General features: G+C 36.4%; 1 protein-coding gene across 2 annotated transcripts in view; it reads left to right on the top strand.

Moving 5' to 3' along the window:
* The window catches only part of LOC125233158, an 85569-nt gene extending 72989 nt beyond the window's left edge, over positions 1-12580 (top strand). For both annotated transcript variants that reach the window (XM_048139044.1, XM_048139045.1), the window contains 3 exons: positions 3170-3487; positions 10301-10415; positions 11586-12580. In XM_048139044.1, the coding sequence (XP_047995001.1) occupies positions 3170-3487; positions 10301-10415; positions 11586-11723 (571 nt within the window). In that variant the 3' untranslated portion in view covers positions 11724-12580. The remainder of the gene's footprint in view (positions 1-3169; positions 3488-10300; positions 10416-11585) is intronic.
* Positions 12581-17855: the final 5275 nt, after the last annotated feature.

Here is a 17855-nt window from a genome sequence, read left to right as displayed (position 1 = left end):
CGTAGGTTTATGGATTTTACTTTAGCGTAAGGGCTCAGCCACGACATTGGTCTAAGCGCGATAGCGGTGAGCGGCGGCCATACATTGAACGAGACACAGCGATGGGACTTTTCATTCGCACGTATGGCTACCGCTCACCGCTGTCGCGTTTAGACCAATGTCGTGGCTGGGCCGTAAGAGATTATGACGTTGGCTAAGAGGTATTCTGACGTATGGTGTTACCACTCTTTACTAAAATTCCTCTATGGCACGTTGGAATAGTACGCAGTTAGCTCATCTTAATTTAGTGTTCTTGTTTGTGGTAAATAGCAATTTGAAACTAGTTGTCTGGCTGACTAAGTTTGGATGGATGCTGAATAGCCAATGAGTTCTTGAGGGATCAAGTTTCACTGCACTGAAACATTCGGTAATATTGTTTGTACGGTTTATAATAGGGAAATATTTGTGTTTTGAACTTTTGACTGGCATAGTTATAACAAGGATTATTTATATAGAACTAGCTTTTGCTCGCGGCTTCGCTCGCGTTAGAAAGAGACGAAAAGTATGCCTATGTCACTTTCCATCCCTTCAACTATCTCCACCTAAAAAATCACGTCAATTCGTCGCTCCGTTTTGCCGTGAAAGTCGGACAAACAAACAGACACACACACTTTCCCATTTATAATATTAGTATGGATTTACAATTTTCATACTCAGAATCGAACCTCCATTTTTAGCGCCACCTATTAAATACTATTATAACTACTTTGATGACGCGTGATGATGCCTACAATTTTTTTTTTTCAAAATGTGTATTGACACGATAACATGATATTAAAATAAAGAAATATGTGTTTCTATATTGGTTTGGGGAAAATATGATTTTGGCTACTTTCAGGCTGCGAAACAGCGCCATCTGGTTTTAAGTCTAAAAAACCCATACATTTCAGGGGTACGCTTTTTTGTATGGGGTTTGTCAGTCTCGTATTATATCGTTCTTGGTTATAAGCACTAAATAATGGAATAAATAATAGTGTTACATGAGGAACCCGAAAGATTTTAATTAGTTTAAGGTTCTAAGGCCAGAAGAAGGAAAAAATGATAATTATGTGAGTTTAAGAAAAAAAAAAAGATTTTATATGGTCCTTTGAACCGGATGTTATAACATCAATTTTTCGCGCAATTTTTTTTTATAATTGTATAAACTGTAAAATAAAGTGAAGTGGTAAATAACATTTTACCTATATTAAAACCAATTATAACATTGTGCATATTTGCAATTGACATATTAATGAAAACCGTAATCATTACCAGTGATTCGTATTTGCAATTTTGAAACTACCAAGCCATTAATTAATACGTCAAAACAAATTCAACTATAAACGGAATTTAAATTTTGTTTGCCGAAACCACTGATGATTTGTAGGCCTTGTGTGTTTGCAACAAGGTATACTATTTTGGCTTATGTTTTTTCCAAACTAGTGGTGGGCAGAAGGGATTTGTTGAACAAAAAAAAACTTATATTGAACTAGCTTTTGCCAGACGCTTCGCTCGCGTTAAATTGCGGAATGCTCCATACTTATTTCCACCCCCCCCTCCCATTTTAGGGAAGTGGTAGGTAAGAAAGAGACAAGAAGTAGCCTATGCCAGTCTCCATCCCTTCAACTAAAAAATCTCGTCAATTCGTCTGTTTGGCCGTGAAAGACGGACAGACACACACACTTTCCCATTTATAATATTCAGTATGGATAGACAGTTCTTCTAAGGGCCAGTTGCATCAACCACTGTTAACAGACACATCAACGTCACACAGCAGAACAGTTTTAATTCTGTAACACGCGGTTTGGTCGAAACTAAATCCGCTTAACTTACCTAGTTCCTATTTTACCGAATCCGAAACAAATAGTAGGCCCACCAATATCAGTCTAAGTAATCTTTCCAAATCCGTATAATATAAGTATTTACATTTTTATCAGCTAATTATTAAAAATAATTCTTAAGCTTACCTGTGTACTGTTTATAAATTTTAACCCTCGCCAAATAATCTAAATATCAGCATGTCTTAGTTATTATGAATTGTATCATTTTCATTGTTGCATCAACGCATGTGACCTTATCGCGAGTTTGGTACTAACATTCCATTCCATACCATACTCAAACTTACACCAATAACGGAGTTGAAATGTGAGACCGAACTCGAAAACAAATCTCCATTATACACACTATTCTCAGTACTAAATTATTTCCGATTTTCCCGAATCGGTTCATCTCTAAAAGCTTTTGCTAATCATTTGACAAGTTAATGAGTTGTGGCATCATGTTCGAAGCCGCAGGCGTGGTGAATTATTGATTGTGCGGTTGTTTATTGCGACACAAAGCTGGACTAGGTCCACTAACCGTTGTGGGAAGTCCGGAATCCGTACAAAAATAATAAATTTCATTCAGAATGCCGGACGACTTGTGGGCCAAGATAACCACCACTTGGTGAGCCCTACGAGTCAAACCGGTCCTACAGAATACATCGGCGATGGTGGAATAACCTGGATTCATTTTTGTGTGGTGTGTGTTGACCAGACATAGCCCTAAAAAGGGAAGAATGGAAAAAGAGGGAGGAGGCCTTTGCCCAGCTGTGGGACGCAGCAGGCTCTGAATAAGAATAATTCACAGCACTTTCACAATTTACTTACAACATGACAATACAAGAACTTACATAACAATAACGACACTTTTAATATAGGAAGAGATTTTTAAGGGATCCAAATTAGCTCAATTAAATTTAATTGATATTAAAATATCTTGACTGAAAAAACTCCTGTCGTTGTTTGGCTTGAGCTTCTAACCATGAGTTTTGACGTTTTATACCTATGTTAGTCGATACCCTTGATATTTAAACCTACGGTAGAGGACTGTAAAAAAATTGTAGGCGCACGCGTTTGGTTTCATACCATGTCAAGAATATAAACGACAAAGTTTACATCTATGGTTTCCAAGAAAGTAATCCATACCTGATTACTATCCGGGGCCCATTAATAAAAACTGAAAGTTACAAGTTACAATCGGAAGTCTCTTTCCAACTTGTCATATTAGACATTGACAGCCAATTGTAATTTGTAACTTGTAGCTTCGAGAAATATGCCCCTAGTCTTCCTCTCTTCTCAACATTTAACTGATTTCTTTCTCTTCTTTACAGAAAACTGCACTCCGGAATCACCTGCATCGACAACTATACCAGCGCCTGCATGTCCAGACACGAACAGACCGTCTTCCGGAAAATATATTCCGGAATCAGTGATGGAATGAAAGAGCTTTGCACACCCGGCGCCTACCAGGACGAGTACTTGAAACACGCTCGCTGCGTCAAGATTTTCTGGTCGGACTATGAGCAATGCAGCAAGAAGTATGAAGTAACGCTTACGCATCTGAATGATCACCAGAAGAATGAACAGTATTCTACGGACCAGAGGGATATCAGTACGAGCCATGAGGATTATCTGAGGACAGTTTGCTGGTAAGTTTAGATAGTGTTTTCTATTCTATGTAGTAAAAGGTAGAATAGGTCTAGGACGAGTAGTTCAAGCACCTCAGAAGCAAGATCACAGGTGCTTCAATTGAGCATTCATTATTTCAGTTGAAATTGATATCAAACATGAAAGAAAAGCGACCAGTAGCCCATTTCTCAAAACTGAAAGTTACAAGTTACAAGCGGAAGTCTCTTTCCAACTTGTCATATTAGACATTGACTGCCACTTGTAGCTTCGAGAAATGGGCCCCAAGTCGTAGTTGAGCCGGGAGTCACAGGTTAAGCTTATGCAGCTAAGTTTATTAGAATTATTTTGAGAACAGTTCATTGCTTACTTTAGCTTACTTTTGTGACCTGGAGTTCCCGGTCTACCACTACTGGGTAAACGCTTGCCCTCGTTTTCTCCACTCGACCGTTCATATTTCCCCATAATTTTGGTTATAATGCTTCGACGTCCAAGTCTTGTCTCCTTTTCGGTTGTTTTATGAGGTTTTATGTTCCTTCGCGGAAAACTCGTTGTTCTAAATGTCTTATTCCGGCAATTTCCTCTTCTTTTATTGGCCATTGTCAACGTAAATAATAAACTTTTGTTAGTTTTATAAACCAAGGTTATTGTGAACTTTCGTAAAATCGAGTCAAATTATGAAATTCAGGAACTTTTGCAGTAAACTTTTGCAGTTCGACGATCGGTCTGGCGCAGTCGGCAGTGACCCTGCCTGCTGCTGCGCCGCGGTCCCGGTTCGAATCCCGGTAAGGGCATTTATTTGTGTGATGAGCACAGATATTTGTTCCTGAGTCATGGATGTTTTCTATGTATATAAGTATTTATATATTATATATATCGTTGTCTGAGTACCTGCAACACAAGCCTTCTTGAGCTTACCGTGGGACTCAGTCAATCTGTGTAACAATGTCCTATAATATTTATTTTATTTATTTATTTAAACACCGATTCATAGCACAATCAACAATCACTTTTGTAAAACTTTTTTAAGTCCTAATAAGTCTTCAATTCTCTTAAGAATTTCAGTTAAAGAAAACAATATAAATAAACTTATGTTTAAAATATAAGAAGCTTAAAATATACCTAAGAGTATTTACTTTTGAAGCGTATAAAACATAAATATTTAAGAACACTAGAAACCCTGAGAAAATTACCAGGTGTTTAAGTCGAAATGAGCTTAAACTGTTTATTTTGTATAAACTACTTAACGTACAAGTATATTTTACTTTGAGTTGATATGACTTATATATTTACCTACGTAAGGTATAAGAAAGTTTTCCAAAATATATTTACTATTTCCAAAATAAAAAAAATATAAACGAAGTTTTGAAATAAATATCAGAGGATTATTTTCACCGTACATTTTGCGTGGACCGACACAAAACTCACACCAAAAATCATAAAGATTTGTGTACTTCTCAGTTTTAAAATCAAACCATGTTTTCTACGAATGCGTGTAAAAGAATTTAAGTAGAAATATAGCAGCAGGTATTTCGTTGTATTCACAAAATTAATTAGATCCAAGCTCCGGCAAATCTATTGCTATTCCTCAAACGGGATCCCCATATTTCATCAACAAACTGTAAACATAATTAATATTCCTTCAGCTTTCTCATTATCTAATACAGACATCTTTAGATTGGCCTTAGACAATTTGATTTCCACAAATTAAAGTGTCCGAAATCCCGATTCTGTTTTCAAAATTTGGTATAATTCTGATCTTATTTTGACGACATTTCGCCATTAAGCCACTGAACTAGCATTGCACCGAAGAGAAGTTTCCAGTGAATGTTTCCATGGAAAGTTCTTTGTATTGTTCTTCGCACATTTATTGATGAGTTGATAATAAACTGTGTGTAACTAAAACATCAAATGAAGCGATCGTCAACCTGTTGAGAACATTGCGTAATACAACCTTACCTTAAAGAGAATGCTCTAAATGGCAACTTGCATTGGAATTTTCACAGGAAAATTTCCAGAAATTTAAGGACATTTTGAGAAAAGCGGGATTGTGGACTGTATAACTTAATGTGGATGATCAAAACACGCATTTAAAACACTTATTTTAATTAATTTAAGTAATAAACAATCAGATAGTTCGGTGACAATAAGCAGACTGATTCAAAATATGACATAATTCAAAGAAGTATAGATAGAAAGTGACATGATTTCAAACGATTAAGGAGGTCGCGTACCAGCCAGTCGCCAACAGCTACGCTGAACCAATCAGTGTAAGCCGTTAACGCTGATTGGTTCTCACGAAAAACGGGCTAAAAACTTTTATTTTGACAGTTTATGCGACTTTTCTAGATGTAGCGAAATAAATGGACTTTTCTTAGGTACTCTAATCTTAATGAAACGTTTAAAACTTTTACTCCTTATTTAAAGATAATCTTAGAATTACCTTAGATACTTACATAAGTTTAAATATCCAAAACGTTAACTTGACCATCATCATCCTCCTTGCGTTATCCCGGCATATTGCCACGGCTCATGGGAGCCTGGGGTCCGCTTTGACAAACATTAACTTGACCAATACATTTATTTATTTAATCGTATGGTAAATCCATAGTTAGTATTATAAATGGGAAAGTGTGTGTGTCTGTTTGTTTGTCCATCTTTCACGGCAAAACGGAGCGACGAATTGACGTGATTTTTAAGTGGAGATAGTTGAAGGATGGAGTACATATAGGGTACTTTTTGTCTCTTTCTAATCCCCCACTTCTCTAAAATGGGGGATGGAAGTTTTTATGGAGCATTCCGCGATTTTAGAATTTAACGCGAGCGAAGCCGCGGACAAAAGCTAGTTATATCTAAAAGCAATCAGAGTGTAGTTACTAAGGCACACTGAGAGAAATTTGCATTGTGAATTTAACAAGTTCGACTTGTTGCGGTTTATCCGTTTGAATCAGCCAAACGTATGTTTAAAACAATATGTGTCAGGTTGTTTTTATAAAATCGACTTGTTGATTCAAATATATTGCCGATTCAAATGTCAAGTAGCATGTTGTTTGAACCAAAGAGCACGTAGGCGCTATAACTGGTTGTATTTTCTCTCAGTGCAGGGAACGTATCAAATTATAAAAACAGAACTGGCTCCCTAGAAGTTATCAAGGGAGTCCAAAGAGTCGGAGTCTTGAATATTGAATAGTCCTCGTTAGTATATTTTACGGGATCGAACTGTTCCTACAAGTAATTACGCGGCGGGCGGGAATCTTTGTGAACCGGGTGAGGTTAGACTATTTTACGAGATACTTCAGGATTATATTACAACGTGCCACATTGGACGAGAGAAAGTTTATTTATTTATGATATAGGCGGCAAAGAGCTGCGTTTTCGGCCTTTAAGATCTTTTCTTGAAGGTTTTGAAGGTCTTATTGGTCCGGAAATACCGTTCATTCCACAGTTTAGCTGTGCGGTCAGGAAGTTTCTAGAGAAACGCATAGTTATATCGCCACCGCTTGCCGAAGCGTTTTAAAGAGTCAAGTTTTCAATATTATACGCCTTGAGTTACACGCAATGTTTTTCAAATAGACTTGCAACAAAAACAGAGAAAAGCGATAAAAAAAGTTGATATTTCTATTACTTCCGCGCCGCCTGCCTGCAATAGCACATTACTGTGCGAGTGTGATGAAAAATGCATTAACTCACTTTACTATCATGTAGCTAAGAGATATGCTGACCTCAGCAGCATCTTACGTAGATTTAGGTCCAAATAAATGTAAAGTCTTAGGCCAAAATCGTGAATCTGCAAAGTCGACGTTGATTAATCTTTACTTACTATTCAATACACAAACCGTCATTAGTGTTTTGCGATCCATAATATTTATCTATAATGGCACAATCAATCAATTTTATCAGTCCCTCCCACATTACGCCCGATTTTTCCTCCATTAGGCTCAGACTCGTTTCGTACAATCCTCTTTCGTCACTTTCGTAACTCGTCCATATTCCCATTTTGACCATTCTTCAACATTACCGTACCACCCATTCTCCGAAATCACTTCCAGCTTAGCGCCAGCTAGCCGCTGTATGATATGATAATAGAAACAAAGGCTTTTGTTGAACAGATAAGAGCGCAGAAAACGATCATCTCAGATGATTCAGACTACTTATAATGAGGACGATAAACCCCATGGAAATAAGCTTGATATTAGTTCAGCGACGATGTAGGAATGTTGACAAATCAGAACAGTTTACCAAAATGAAAACAATAAGTTAAGAGTAACTAAATGGGACGTAGGCGAAGCGGTCCCAAACCCAAAAGGTCCGATTTTTCTTCCATTGTGACCATTCAACTGTTTAAGGATGCTGCTTGAATTTATTCAGTATTAGGGACCCATTCGATGGTAATGGCTTCGTTATCCGAGCTAACTTCAATTGAATGGTTAATTTGCCGATAATGTTTAAAACATTCGGTATGCAGATGATAATGAGGTGTTTTAGGTTGTATGTATTTTTGCTAATGACTTTTATTCTTCGTGGTTATCGAATAATTAATCGATTGCTATCAAGTTTTGCAGATAAAACTAGTTTTGTTGATAAACTTTTCAATCCACATCAGGGTACGTAGCCGAATGGCACAAACGCTCACGAAACGCTCACGAAACGAAACGCTCGTAGATATCTATCTGTATCGCTCTTGCGTATTGGCGCGACAGAGCCCGACTACCTTTCGCGGCGTTTCGTTTTCGTTTCGCGTCGCAGTAATGCCATTCGGCTACGACACCAGTATGGCTTGTTTGTACGTTAGTTGTATGTGAAACTCATACAAGTGTCCTAAATCGACGCTGCTTAGTGCGTTTTCACATTATCCGATCCGATATCGGATGTCGGACCGATATCCCATACATTACAGGCGCCATCTTGGATTTTTTCTATTGAAATCCTTCCGACATCCGATATCGGATCGGATAATGTGAAAACGGCCTTAGGGTGGACGCACACGCACGCTCGCCCGGCTGCAAGCCCTGCCGAACGCTTCGGTCCGAGCGTCAACTCGGGCTCTCAACGGCAACGTCGTTCAACGCTCGTTGACAGTTGATTTCATTGACTGTCATCGCAAGCATGTATACAATACATTAGCTGCTGAGAATTAATTAAAAAAAAAATTGACGGGGTTAAATTATGAGTACCTAACTTAAAACACTTCTTAATATTAACACTAACACTAATGATTTTTGTCTGGTTTAATTTATTTCCCGTAAAAGGCTTAAACGCTGTATAATCTGAAAAACTTATGTACCTATGCCAACGCCAATTTTATTAAAACTTCTATAAACCCTGTTTGCAATGAATTTTCAACAGCGCAGCGAAACATACTTACAATGCAAACAAATATTGTTTCTGCACCCTTTCCCAGTGCCGCCGGTCAGTTTCTCCATTAAAAATATTCCTCTATCATAGGATTTACACATCGCTGCCTACGCTGGCACAATGGAAAGATAAACAAAAACGGTATTTTTTTCCGGGGAAAATGGTTATGAAAATTAATAGATTTTTTTAAACTTTGCTAGTGGAAAGGCTCAAATAACAGTGCCTGTTGTCTGCCTCTATTTATAATCATTTGTTTTGTCTCCACTGTATCTTTTGCTAAGGTGTGCCAATAAAGAGTATTCTATCTATCTATCTATCTAACAGTGCATAAAGTAAAAAACTAGATATTTCAATAATGGTTTAGACTTTCACGATTTTTACGCATTATATTCTTCTATGTACTCTTTGAGACCTTGGGGACAACGTCATCTTCTAAACGTCGGACGTCCTGTGTTTATTTATTTGAAACCTCGATGCACAATAAAATAAAGGCATTTGTCAGACTATGCCTTAAGGCATTTTCTACCAGTCAATTTCAATAATAGCAATAAACCATTTTTAGGTAAGTACTCTACGGGGCTCACATAATCACCTACTATGTTCATACGAGTACCTATGCAACACAAACATGATACATACATATTGTCACTACTTTGAAAAAATCTCGTATCTCACGCTGCTCCTCAAAGTTAAAACGCAGTAAGTCTATATGCTTTCCATACATACTTACTACAATTTTCTTTTCATTGACAGACAAAGACACAAGTTTTTTTTTAAAGTAGTGACGATATCCTATGGTAATTTTCCGACTTGTCAAAAAAAAAATGCGATGGCATTCTTAGGTTTCGAGAGATATAAACGGTTTATCTCCAGTTACGTAAAGATTATGGAACTTAATTCAACCTTTTCCACTCCAATTAGACGTTTAAAAGCGAAGCCATTGTTCTGTCAACGTACCCTCTATTTGCGCGGAAACGATTTGCCTTTTCCCCCTAATGCAAACTACTTAGAAATGAATTTCGCTCCTATCATTAGTGTTTCTTAGTAAATATTATCTGAGATTTTACTAAAGCAAGATAAAAGGTTATTAAGTCGTTTAAGCGGAATTTTCAAGTTTAGTGCTACATCTAGAATGATATACTCGTACTGGTATTACTAGTAGCGCTGTCACACAATTTGTTTGATACTTTTAGCTCAGATTCAGTGTACGTACTGAATGGATTTGTATCTACTTACTTAACAAGGTGCTCCTAAACTTTTTGTAAGCACGCTACCTACTCGTATCATCAAAATTGAAATGCCCATACCACCTTTACTCTTAGCTTAGTTAGTTAATATGTGATGTTTGCAGTGTGCAGTCTGCAGTACTCTGCACGTGTCTAACAGTCCCGCGACGTGTTGCTGCACCCGGTGGAGGGCGCCCCACAATTCGAAGAACGCTTAATACTTATACCTTTTAACCATGTTTTTTCTTCTTCCAGTTCGTTCCAGGAGTTTATGTCTTGCTCGGAGGAAACTGTGCAGAGGACGTGTGGCGATGAAGCTGCCGTGTTCACCAGCAAGTTCCTAAAGCAGATGGCTTCGAATATTATAAAGGTTTGTCTGTAGTTACTAAAGTACCGACCTCAGAGAATTACAGTACCTACTCGAGAGCGGATACACCGCCGACTGACGTGTCGCAGAGAAATTAAGCATTGCAATTAAATGATAAAAAAATAAAGGCAATATTTCAATTTGAGCCCCGAACGGGCAACCAAAATCTTGGCACAAAAGAAGCGGAGAATTTGAAAAATGTAGGACTCACGACCAATTCTTTATAAAGCGCGTGCCAACCTTGACGTTAGTGGAATCATTAACGAGCATAGTTATTTGTTTTACAAGGAGGCAAAGTTGTTTAACCGCACGTGCCAATATTGATACCTGAGCGAGCGAAAGATTCCAATATTGAACCGCGAGTGTAGCGAGTGGTTCAGAAAGTGGAATCTTGAGCGTTGCGAGGGTTTCAAGGCACGAAGGTTAAACAAACTTTGCCACCGAGTGAAGCACAAAAATTTTCACCACACCAACACGAACAAAATAATGAATTTAAAACATGAAAGTAAATCAAATCCGTCAATTTATTCAATATTTATGATTCAGAATCATCATTTATAGGTAAAATCTACCGGCCCGCTTAAGACATTAAGTTAAAATTTGTATGAAGTTACTTTGCGCTCATTGTGGATAAAATGCAATTTTGCTATCCGTTTTCGAATAGCAAAGAATGCCTTTATTAGTTGGTATGGTAAAAAAAATATTTAAAATATAAGGGTGAAGGGTGAAGGTTTAATTCCCATAGAATGTGTGAATTTCGCGCCTTTTGTAGTGCCAAGATTTGGTTGACCGTCTATACTAAATACATCAATATTATCCAGAAGTGCACTCTGTATGCTGTTTCTTATTCCTATTTTGTAATCAAATTAGCTATTCAAATATAGAATATCTCCAATCCCATTTAAATTGCAAATACATGAAATGCAACACCTACCTGTAAAACTACAGATACACAAAATTCAATCTGCTTTTAAATTCTATTAGCACTTACAACTCAACTGTTTAAAAATGGATTGTTTTTAGTAAAAGAAAAAGCTTCCTTTAATCCTCTATATGGCGGAACGCTCTCTCGCGCTGCGAAAAACGATTTAAAAGTCTGGCCAAAGAGTTTAAAACGTATGTTTTATTTAGTTTCATTTGACCTTTTATTCTAATAACATAATTTCTTTTCAGAATTTCTGCTACGAATACCGAGACAAAGAATGCGCTGCCCCAGGCAAAGCCAGCGCGACGTTCCAAAACCTGCAACTTGTTCTGATCCTGATTTCTGGGCATCTAGCGTTGTATGCCGGGAACTTAGTACCAACGTAAACAAACTTTAAAAAAATTAGAATTCGAATTTTGAAATTTGAGCATTCGTTGATCGTGCTTTCGGGACACGTCGCGTTTACTGATACTGGCAACCCAGTACCAACGTAAAAAAAAACGAATTTTGAAATTAGAACTATCGTGCGTGAGTGAGTGCAGTGAACTGTAAATAATGAGTGATTTGATTATAGTTTTGTTAACTTAATTTTATACATCACTTCGGTAGCTTATTGATTTTCGCATACAATGCGTCTTTTACCTAGGTTTATAAATTCATTATCATGTAAATTTTAAGCCATATCGAAAATTGTTTTAGCAAATAGGTAAACATTTTATGTCGGTTTTGTGAGACTATAAATGGTATCAAAAATATGTGAACACTTTAACACATTAAGTGTGCTCTGTAAGAAGGCGATAAACACAGTATTTACATTTATATAATGTTAATTGAAAATTCGTTAATTTAATCATAATTCATAACGAATGTTGCTGTTGGATCAAAAACTTTTAAAATTGAGTTGTTTGACTTTCCTGTGGACATCATAGAACTAGCGGACTTGACCGATTACTTAACTTTATTCTTATCGGTATAATAAAATTACTTGTTTAAAGTACGATCAGTTAGACTAACTTAATCTTTAAAATGTCTACAAAAACACACAGCTTTACCTAGTTTTTGACCCTATTAGTATATTGTCTATTATTAATTATATTCTAGCGTTGTGTATAATTTCTGATTCCCGGGTCCATTCCTACTTAAATATCAGTTTAATATTAGCTCTAAATACGATACGGAATAAAATGAAATGAAATATTTATTTTCCAAGTAGGCATATTACAATGCGCTTACGAACGTCAAATAAAGCTACGCCGACTCTAACCCTACGCGTCAGCCTCGAGAAGATTTCAGTCCCCCCTCAGTTGGAGGGGGGTATCCACTATGGGACCGGCAAGAAACTCGGCGGGCCACTTCTTTTCAAAACATTACATCTTATAATTAACATTCATTAACATGACGGGTGGGACATGACGTGACAGAGTCGACAGTGACAAAGGTGACATTTGTCTAAAGTGAAGTTTTACGTTTATAATTATATTAATTACTGACATCGACATATCCCATCCATATCGTATTTGTCGCATATTAAAGTTCGAATGGAACCGTTAGATCGTTTTTTTTAAACGCCAGAACTTGCCATTATCCAACGATGCAGTAAAGTGGCTATTGAAAATTAATCATATATTTTTCGTTCCTATCAATCATATCATAACATGTTTTTTGTTCGTCAATATATATGTTTTATTGATATCTATTACTTTCTTAACTACTTTTATTGTACGTAAATAGGTCTTATACCTACTACAAGACCTATTATTTATAAATAAATATTATTGATATATTTGATGTATTTGATAAATAAATATTATTTATTATATTTCAAGGCAGCTGTTAATCTTTCAATAACCATATTTTTATGCTGCATACTATGAGTACTAAAATGAACCATTCGAAATGTTTTATCATTATATGACATACGCTTTCGCACTATGGTTTCAGTGGGTCCAGTGAATAAGAGCATAACTCAAAATGACTTGAAAAAGGGCACAAGTCCGAGGTGCAGGTGGGACATGTGCCCTTTTTCACCAAGTCATTTTGAGTTATGCCCTTAGGCACTGGTCCCACCGCGAGCTAGTAGGCTATGAGCTATAATAACGAACAAAAGATAATCACTCTCGTGCAAATAAAAGAGACACGGCGATGTTTATAGTTACTCGCCCAGCAGTGAGCTATTAAAATCGCCGTGTCTCTTTTATTTGCACGGGGGTGCTTATCTTTTGTTCGTATTTATAGCCGATAGCTCATAGCTTACTAGCTCGCGGTGGGACCAGTGCCTTATTCACAAGACCCACTGGTTTGTGCGATACCCTTGCATAAGGGAGAGAGAGATTTTAGGAATTTTAAAGCATTAAATGCTACTTGTTTGCATCCAAACTAAAATATTTAATTAGGTATTTTAATGTTTTATGAGTTAACTTTATTATTAAGGCCATTACACATATGCGCTAATATTGTGTCGAGCAAAAACATAGTTGAATTGACGCTTAGGGCCAGTTGCATCTACCACAGAACAGACATATCAACGTCACGCTTTGTTGCGTCTTTGGGAATTCCCATAAAAAAAATTGCGAACGCTAAATTCGGTAACAGACGGTTTGGTGCAACTGACTCTTGGTGTGAAGTTGCACGCAAAATAGACGCAAGACGTCGAATTGCTGAAAATCGATTGAACTACAATGGCTATAACCTTACTTTCATCCTACCTACATTTGATGAAGTTCTAAGTTAAATTGAAATTGAAGTTGTTATCCATGAATTCCATAATTGAAATTGAAGTTGTTATTCATGAATTCCATAATTGAAATTGAAGTTGTTTTTATGAATTTTATAAAACCTAGCTTTAACACGTTCGCGGACGCTCAGTCACCCCTCTGGGACACCAATATTTTGTATGGGAATTTTTCGACTGCTATAGCATACCTGTCCTTAGACAGCTTATATTAGGGTTATTATGTGACGAGGAACGCTATAGCATTCGGATGCTATAGCATACCTGACAAAATACAGAGTTAAAATGTGATCTTATGTGACACCGTATGCTATAGCATACGATGCTATAGCATACCGTGACACAATACTGAGTCAAAATGTGATCTTATATGACACCGTATGCTATAGCATACGATCCATAGATGGTGATACAGCAGATTCATTCTGTAGAATCATATCAAATAAAACATTTAGTGTTTCTGGCTGCGGGGATGATGCCCACAAATAAAAGTAGAAAGCTTGTTCACGAATACAGAGTTTTTTGGTACAAGAAGAATTGTCTAAATGTGTATCTCCTACAGACTCTTTTGGAGTACCTAACTTTCGTCAGAACTGTAGTCACCCGTTTCGTCATTGAGACTAGAATAATGTTTGTTCAAACCTGCTGTTGTATAGGTGCTAAAGGCCTTCATTTGGTGCGATGATTTCTGGGTAGAACTTATCCACTACCTCTCACTACGCGATGATTCGCCCAGCTTTATATGCTATTTTACAAGCATCTAAACCAAGTTCAAGTAGTTAAACACCAACAAAATTCAATCAAAAAGATATAAATCAACGTAAACAGTCAGTATCAACCAGAAATAGGGTTTATTCACAATTATATGAGCAAAGCAATGACTAAGTACGAAGGAAATTACTCAAATAATAGGTGTAAACATGCCTCGGTTTTCTTAATTTATCGTAACCAAAATCACGGTGTATTATTATAAAACGACAGTGGACATGTTTGTTAACAAAACCGCAACACAAAAATATATATAAACTGTAAAAATAATTACTTATGATTTTTTAAACAATCCATAAAATTGCGTTTGCGCTCGAAATTTGGCCACATTTCACGGGCCAACTCCCGGTGACACTCGCGGGGCTACTGCGCAAATTTCCATACAAAGAGGTATTCTATAGCATACGCGTCACAAAAAGGTGAACTCGATCTGTGACGCCACAGCATATTTTTTAACTGCGATAAAACTATGTAATGTTGCAGTATGCATACTATGATTCTAGTGAATGGTAGAGGAAATGTTGGTGAATAATATTATACTGTGAACAAGAAGATTACTGTGCAAACAGACGCAGAAATTCAAACCAAATAACGTATTCTATAGCATACGCGTCACCAGAAGGAGTACAAAAACGTATGCTATAGAATACGCGTCCGCGAACGTGTTAATCTTTAATTGTGCACTATGTAGTAATTTTAAGCTCATTAACACCGTTATGAATTTCATAGTTATATATCTATAATATTTTATGCCATGTTTGATCGTTCAAGTCTTGTATTTTGAGCTTGAAATTAAGCTCAGAACTTCCTGTGATATTCATAGATATCTAAGGAAAAATCCATTTTATTTATAAGTATTGTTTTATGAAATGTTTGATATTTTTCTCTAGGTAATAATTTCACCTATACCAAATTAGTCTATATTTTAAGGTATTTAATTTACATATTTGTAAACAAAATCTACCCTCAAAATGGCCCTTAAATCACTTGAGGGTAAATTAAATCATTAAACGACCAAATAAGAAGGTTAAAAACAGGTCACTCAGTGACAGTTCTACTTGGTTTTGTATCTAATTGGTTAACCGACTTTTGTGACTTATCTTCCCGAAAATTTACAATTTAATTGTTTTTTAAAACCTAATAGTATAGAGTATAGATATAATTTGCAAAGAAATGAATGTCTGTAAGACTTGCTAGATTTAGTTACTGCAATTTATTTGTAAGTATTACTTACTTTTTATGATGAATAGACATGACAAAGTTTGGAAATTGAATAAATATAGATCAAGGAAAGTAATAACTGCAATACATCACACATACCTACTCTGTTTTATAAACCTACGTTTAATTCAGAATACAGCTACGATTTTTTTGGAAAATAACTAGGAAATTATCATTGCAAACAATGAAAAGTTTCATGTAAACATGACTCTTCTGAAACAGTCGGGTGAAAGTAGATTTTTCTTTTTTTCACCATCCATCCATACATTTAGGATTATTGTTAATCAAATGATTTTTAATAATGGTTAATCTAAAATAAATAATACAAGTGTTTACATATTTATTGTTTTTTCAAAGTGCAAAATATAGTGCTCACATCCAGAGTATTTTGTATGCATAAGCCTGTAACAAAATTAACTATGCAACCTTTTAGTGGAATCGCAGGTGGTACAAAACATGCAATGTTTTCAGAAGCGTCTATTTTACTAGATATATTCATTTTCCTGAAACTCTGAAAATAGTTTTTCACTAGGTAAATAATTAAATAAATAAAAGCGTCAGTCATTAGCTGAACACCATTCAAATACTCAACCCCTTAATGACATTAGTATTTTACAGAAAACAGGGCCGTATTTTTTCAATGAAACACCGTGACTTAGCAATTAATCATATTAGGCCCTTTTGTTAAAAAAAACAGCGTTATCACTGGTGAACGTCAATACACGTGTAGTCACTTTAATACTTTCGCTGCCGTAATTAAGTTAACTCGTGTTAACTTACTGGTGTGCCCCACATGCCCCATCACGGCTCCACTGTCCACACTGCTCAGAACTAGACCTAAGGGACGCGACAGCCATGGCTGTTAATGCTGCTGCCTATTGGGCATCCACTGTATTAAAAAAAAAGGAATCTCCAAAGGAAAACCAAGAAGTTAACTCGTAAATATACCGCGGTCCGCGTATAAGGTTCTTCGGCCCGGTACCGCAGCGAAGGCCATCACACTAGCGCTTGTGGTGATCTCGTTGCGTGCTCGTCTTTCCTTCAACTTGTCAGTGTGATATGGCCTCAACGAAAAAAAAACACTAACGCAGAAGTTTCGTAAAAGAAAAATGTTTAAAGATATTATTTTCTTTATCACGCTTAAAACTTTCAATAACAATTAGGCACTAAAATGGTGATTTTATTAAAAGTATTTGAAGCATTTTTGGTAAAAGATTGACTTTTCCATCACATAGTAAAAGCGTAAAAGGATAACGAAAAATAAACGGATTTACTTTGATATCGAAAGTCATAATTCCCAGTAGAAGTAATAAAAAACTTGACAAAAATATACACTGTACCGTACAATTTTTTAACAAAACGGCCCCTTTATATTTCATCAATATTTTCTGGTGTTTCATTTCCCCAATACTTTAATGAAATTGAGAGTCGTCTTTAGTTCATTTGCATTGTTTAGAATATTCAATTTCCGTTACGTTTTTCTCGTTTTCCATTTTGCAACGAAATTAACAGGGTACGCAGCCAAATGGCACAAACGCTCACGAAACGAAACGCTCGTAGATATCTATCTCTATCGCTTTTGCTTATTGGCGCGACAGAACCAGACTGCCTTTCACGGCGTTTCGTTTTCGTTTCGCGTCGCAGAAATGCCATTCGGCTAGGGCACCTGAGCAGTTCGTTTCTCTCAGATTACATTCTAGTGTGTCAGTTAAAATTACATGTGTTGTAATTCTTTTTCTTCTCTTTTCTTTCAGTTGATATTTTTTTAAGTAGAAGAAGAATATAATTCAAAATATAT

This window comes from Leguminivora glycinivorella, chromosome 14 (genome assembly GCF_023078275.1).
Source record: "Leguminivora glycinivorella isolate SPB_JAAS2020 chromosome 14, LegGlyc_1.1, whole genome shotgun sequence".
Lineage (NCBI taxonomy): Eukaryota > Metazoa > Arthropoda > Insecta > Lepidoptera > Tortricidae > Leguminivora > Leguminivora glycinivorella.
The sequence above is the reverse complement of the archived record's forward strand: the minus strand, read 5'-3'. Positions and strand labels throughout refer to the sequence as shown.